Genomic DNA, 6566 nt, shown 5'->3' on the forward strand with positions numbered 1-6566 from the left:
GAAACGTTGCGTCACGTGGTCATGTGACTCGCTGACGCAACATTATATTTTTATATTTCGATTGTTTTGTTACGACTCCTTCCTTCTTATTTACAAATATACACGACATTCTGTTAAAATAAGAAAACAAAAGAATATTACATAATGTTAAAAAACTACAAAAAAACTTAGTCTCTAAACAGTATATATATTTTTGCAGGCCATCGATGCAGATATTGCTTATAATGCTGCTATCCGCTACGAAATTATCCAAAAAGACAAAGATGCGTCGTCAAAATTTCATATTGATCCAGTTACAGGAATTATTCGTTCCATGGTAACGTTTTCATTGGACAGAGAAAGAGCTTTTGGGTTTGATGTCAAGGCTACTGACAGAGAGGGCAGTTCAAATGGTCATTCGGCCTTAACTAATGTCTTTGTAAGTTGTAGAACTGAGTAATTTATCAGAATCCAATTACAAAGGTTTACTGATTTATGTTTTAAACGTAAACACTCCAACACTTTAGTATTTATTTAATTAGAATGTTGTTAACTCTTGTTGTTTTACTTAATTTCATCGAATGACCAATCAGTAACAACTATCTTTTTAAGTTATTTTGATGAAAAAGGCAGTTTTTTAAAGAAAGCAAGAAAATATCGTATATGCATATTGAGAATATTTTATTAGATTTGATTATTGGCACCATTATTACACTTACTGCTCGAAGCAAACTTATAGTAACATGGCACAGATTATAAATCATTCTTTCATATTCACAGTTTAGTGAAGTAGTGTTTATGTAGTTTATGTATGCTCAGTAAATATCAAATTTCATAAAACGGCTGTTTCATTAGAAACGTGTTTTCGATATTGCTCAATTTTTATCTTTAATAAAAGCTTCGATTTATTTTGTCGGAGTCACGCTCACGATAAATAAGAGGCGTATGCACGTACATAAATAAATTTCTTTTCAAAATAAATAATAATTTCTTTGAGTTAGAGATTTTTAGTCTACTAAAATAATAATAATAAAGAGTACTATTTATAAATATCACAACATATTGGTCGTAAATTATAATCGGACGTTTTATTAACTGAAACGTTTAAAGTAACATTCAGTCAAGAAGTATTTACTACCACAACTGTTGCATTCTATTTTCATAGATATACGTTTTACCTGAAACCAAGCTAGTCGTGATTGTCACTGATACTCATCCTCTAGTAATGGAACAGCATATGGGCCAAGTATTAAGGTAATTGTTTTTCACTGTTGTACACCCTGTGTTCATGCTAATTTTGTCTTCGTGGATAGTAAGTTTGATCAATCATAGTTGATAAGCCAGAGATTTTCAGAAGCTTCTTTCTACACACTTTCATCGTTAGGCGATAAGACAGAGTTTAATCTCTATTTCTTCCTTCTGCTTCCAAAAATTCCACTTTAAGTACTCCTTTTACTGCGTGTATTACTCAAACAGTATTTTTGTATTTTGTTGCAGCAATTGTTTCGATATTGCTATTTTGTTTTTTTATATTTGAAATATTAAAATATTTGATAACATTACTGAAAATGTAACGTAAAAATACGATTAATATTTTCAGTTTTAAAGTTGGTTACGATGTGGGGTATTTGATAACATTACTGTAAATGTAACGTAAAAATACGATTAATATTTTAAATTTTAAAGTTGGTTACGATGTGAGGTAGTATTTTATAAATAATATTGTGTATCCTTATTACATTTACAGTGATATACGTTACTTTTAGTGTGATAATTATGATAACCCAGGCTCAATTATTTCGAACAGATAGAAGATGTTGACTGATATCCATAAAGAAGAAATTTTTCCGTAAAAAAAAAAAAATGTGACGAGAGGGGAAACATTACTGTCGGTGTCACATAATGCAGTGTTTAGAAATCATTAGAAGATTGATTTGTATTTATAATAATGTTCTTTAAGGTCGTATACATTAAATAATGCAGAGAAACTAGCCAATTCTGAAGTCAAAGCTATGGAACTTGCACTAACGAAGATAAAACAACATATATCTGCAAAAATAGTCGAGGATTTCTTCAGTTTCTGTGGTTACTAGCAATCAAAAGATGAATGTCGCTGTGTTTACGATACACTAAGATACAAAAGGAAAAAAAGAAAATTGATTAAGTAGAAAAGAATATATATAAATACAAAATAACAAAACTCACAGTGGGTAGTAAAATTTATAATGCATAAGCTGCAAACATTAGTGTGTGTGCATATTATTAATTTTCAAAATGGGCATATTTTTATATTAATCTTCTTTATATGTTTAACATTTAAAATTTCTAATTATCGTTACTGATATATTTATTTTCATGCTAATGTACTTGTCTTTCAAACAAGGTTTTCTTATGCACTGAAATACAAAATGAAAACTCTAATTTACATATCTGTATAAACAGTATAACATATTTTTAAATACAATTTAAATAATCATTGTAAGTTATAAGCTTTTGAAAATGCACGTATGTTTATTCTAATCTGGAGTTAGTAAACATTAAATAATCAGATCCCTACACTTCAGCTATGAAAAACTTTAAGCGTGAGACATGCATTACAAAGTTTTTAAACAATAATGAAAACTTTGGTTATTAATTGTACATTTGTAGTCAGATATGCATTTTATTACCAAAATACTGGGATAGTGCACCTTTAACTAGTGGTGGTTCTTTAGGTTATATTTAGATTTCATGGTGCATTCTTGAGTTTGTCTTATAAATGCATAATGAAAGAAGGTCATGATTCTTCAATGACGAATTTTATACTAGATGAAGCATTTTTAGGACATTTCAGTCTACCCCAATCTACTGATAATAAAGTGTTGAAGAAATGGGAAACCACTGGAAGTGGTAATGTGAAATACTCTTTGGACGTCCAAATTCAATCATGCTTCATTTCAAACAAACTCTGAAACATATTTTGAAACAGAACTGTACACCTGCCACTGAAATAATGCCGAAGGATTTAATGAGAGTACATCATTGTCAACCAACATACCTACTCTGCACAAGGAGTTCCATGCTGTTGATTGTTTATCACAACCTTTAATGCAAGATGTCGGGGCTCGTGGTTCTTTGAGTATTGAACTTGGAATGAAGAGAAAACCATTATAAGAAACGATAAATATTTGGTTGTAAGCATTTGAGTTTCAAGGCAATATGAAGGACACTGAAATGTAGATATATCATACATCCTAAATGTAGTAAAGGCCTATTTCATCTAGTTTGGACTTGGCATCCTGATAATAAAATGCCGCACTGCCTGCATTGGTGAAATCCTATAGGGATAGAGCATATCGCTTTACCATGATCATACACAGTGCCAAACTGCACACCATATTTAACACTGATTTGAAACAAATAAGATTCAGTGTCTGCCACAGTCTATACCCCAATGAATCTCGTTGGGACCTTTTCCTATAACGTTTGAAAAACGGAAAGGAAGGACACTTTTGTTCTTCAAATACAGTGGCAGTCTATTCCAACACACATATATACAACAAGGATTGGTGGCAAGTGTTAATAACAGAATACAGGCACACATAGAAGCTCATTCCCTAATTAAATGGAGACCCAGCGGCAAAATCCGACACTCTCGCTTATGAAGTGTGGAAAGCTACGTATTGATTTAAAAATCAAAGATTTCTGTTTTCAGATATAAAAAATACAAATAAGATTTGCAGAGGGCTACTAAAACCTGATAATATGAAATTTAAAAGTTTGAAAAAGATATTTTACTCATTATATATATATATATATTTCATGTAGCACAGTCTTGAGATAATGATAAATACTACAGGAGTTGGTTTATCTCGTTTCAGATATAAAACATTTTACTCACTGGTTGCAATTATCATCATATATTTTGAATGTACATAACCAGCTATAATAATTGTAGATCGGGCCAGATTGTGAAAGGCCAGATTTTCGAGTATGTATGGAAATGATGGAAGGTTGTGACTTGCTATTTATATGACTTATAGCAAAATAACTTTTCTGTTAACATTTAATTTTGAGTAGAACATAGTTAATGCATAAAATTGAACTAGAACACGTGATTCATAATTAGTGAGCGGACGGACCTAATAAACTCAGTCGTGGGACTGATTGTGGTAAGCGGGTATCAGTTGACAACGTTGGTATAAATGATGATTTTTCTCAGTTCCGAAAACTAAACAAGTGAATGTTTTCCAATAGCTACTTATCAAACATGACTGGCTATGAAGTACAAGTGGCCAAGCTTGAGTCTCATCACGAAGGAGACGTAGAACATCCAGAATCGTAAGTTGTTTTATATAACCCACCTCTACTACAAAACGATATTATAAATTATGCCTTTTTATGCTTGTTTTTACAAATATCATTCTCATGTTACAAAGTTTTATATATCAGTATCAGCATTATTGATTGCAGTTGAAAGACAAGCAGTGTGAAACTTTTATTAAAAACTAAAGGAAATAAATATTTTGCTTATAATAGAAGTAACAAATTATTTTCGTCAGGTCTCAAAAATTAGTATACAGTCAGTCATATATGACAGAGAGAAGCTAGTTTTTGGTTTAATTTGTTTAGTTTTGTGTTTTTTTCTTTTCTCCGTGTTTTTAGGACGTAAGACATCTTGAGTATTTAATATTCATATGTTGATATAGAATGTAAACAAAAACAACATTATAATCTTTAGTTTTAAGTTTTTCTTTCCGGAACATGGCCATACATTATGATTCGATTTGTTTCTTAGATCGGATCTGTTCCTATACGGAATCAATCGGGAAACGAACGACATCTTAGATACAGAAATATTATTAAAGTAAGTAATCTTATCTGTTTCTGAAATAGTAAACTTTAACTGCTTTTTTACACATAAGATGATTGAACAGTAAAATGCATATATTAGTCCAGTGGACTGGTGAAAGGCATGTAGTTGATAGAAGCACGTAAACAGGCAACAGAGACAAATTTTGGCATAGAGATTAAGAAACTAGAGCCAAGCCTGACATTTGTTTTGAAGCCTTTTTGAGCCTTTTAAAAATCAAAAAGATTTTCTGTGAATCGGCAACTGTAATTTTGATCTTATTGAGCACATATTAATACAAACTTATTGTAATGCAGAGACTGAATATATATTAAATATACATGTATTTATATTTATCTTAATATTTAGCCTACTTAAATCTTTGAAAGGCTATCACTTCTATGTTTTGAGTAAAACTCAAGTATGGATGAAACAATTGCAAAAGTTTAAGCTTCTTCATTATATATGTATTTTACAGAGATTTATACATTTCTAAATCAATAGTAATTATCTAAACATTCTTCACATTATTAATATGAGTACTCTCCACAACAGAGCAGTGTCTAAATCAATGGTAATAATTATCTAAACATTCTTCACATTATTTATATGAGTACTCTCCACAACAGAGCAGTGTCTAAATCAATGGTAATAAATATCTAAACATTCTTCACATTATTTATATGAGTACTCTCCACAACAGAGCAGTGTCTAAATCAATGGTAATAAATATCTAAACATTCTTCACATTATTTATATGAGTACTCTCCACAACAGAGCAGTGTCTAAATCAATGGTAATAATATCTAAACATTCTTCACATTATTTATATGAGTACTCTCCACAACAGAGCAGTGTCTAAATCAATGGTAATAATTATCTAAACATTCTTCACATTATTTATATGAGTACTCTCCACAACAGAGCAGTGTCTAAATCAATGGTAATAATTATCTAAAACATTTTTCGCATTATTTATGTGAGCACTCTCCACAACAGAGCAATGCAGAACGGCAAGGCTTTTTGCACATGCATCGCCCTTCACACCAATTTATGCGTTTACATTTCACAAGAAGTGGACATTTATTTTTATTTCTGAAAACTTTGACCAAAGTGGCAGCCATTTTTCACGGTCTGTCTTGCATCGTCCCCTGTCAGGTGAATCGGACAGGGCAGATGAGGGCAACAATGCTTGGACGTAGTAATAACCAGCTTGATAGGCTGTCCTGCGAATGTGTTCCAGCACCTTTTGTGGAACTTATTTTTTCAAACTGCACCCTTTTGGGGCAAACAGCTAATTTTTGGCAACATTAACCTTTATATGGGCGCTTGTCTTCACACAATATTTTTCATGGTTGGCTTAATTTCTTCATCAAACGTTGCTGGAGCTTGCAACAACTCGAAAAAATGCAGCCATTTCCTCAGGATAGGACTTTCAAGTGTCACAGGCAATTTTTTATTACAGTAAAATACAGGCAATGACCGTCATTTCTGTTGCACAAAGCCAACTTCTACCTCTTATGCTGCGATGCACCACAAAGTTTTGTAACTATCAAAAATAACACAAAATTCCTTAAGGGCCAATATAGCGTTGTCACTGGCTCTACATCACTATCAATAGTTCTTGCTTTCTTCTGCACTGCCTCCCAGTGGCACAGCAGTAAGCCTGCTGGATTTATAAGACTAGAAACCAGGTTTCGATACCCGTGGTGGGCACAGCACAGATAACCCATTGCGTAACTTTGTGCTTAACTAC

At 32.0% G+C, this 6566-nt stretch overlaps 1 protein-coding gene across 1 annotated transcript in view; it reads left to right on the forward strand.

Annotated features, from left to right (window-relative positions):
• The window catches only part of LOC106465411 (cadherin-89D-like), a gene marked incomplete at its 5' end in the record, with an annotated part of 26949 nt that overhangs the window by 15091 nt on the left and 5292 nt on the right, over window positions 1-6566 (forward strand). Inside the window, 4 exons of the mRNA XM_013925637.2 lie at window positions 200-418; window positions 1145-1233; window positions 4216-4299; window positions 4757-4825. Coding sequence (XP_013781091.1) covers window positions 200-418; window positions 1145-1233; window positions 4216-4299; window positions 4757-4825 — 461 coding nt within the window. The remainder of the gene's footprint in view (window positions 1-199; window positions 419-1144; window positions 1234-4215; window positions 4300-4756; window positions 4826-6566) is intronic.

This window comes from Limulus polyphemus, unplaced genomic scaffold (genome assembly GCF_000517525.1).
Source record: "Limulus polyphemus unplaced genomic scaffold, Limulus_polyphemus-2.1.2 Scaffold1935, whole genome shotgun sequence".
Lineage (NCBI taxonomy): Eukaryota > Metazoa > Arthropoda > Merostomata > Xiphosura > Limulidae > Limulus > Limulus polyphemus.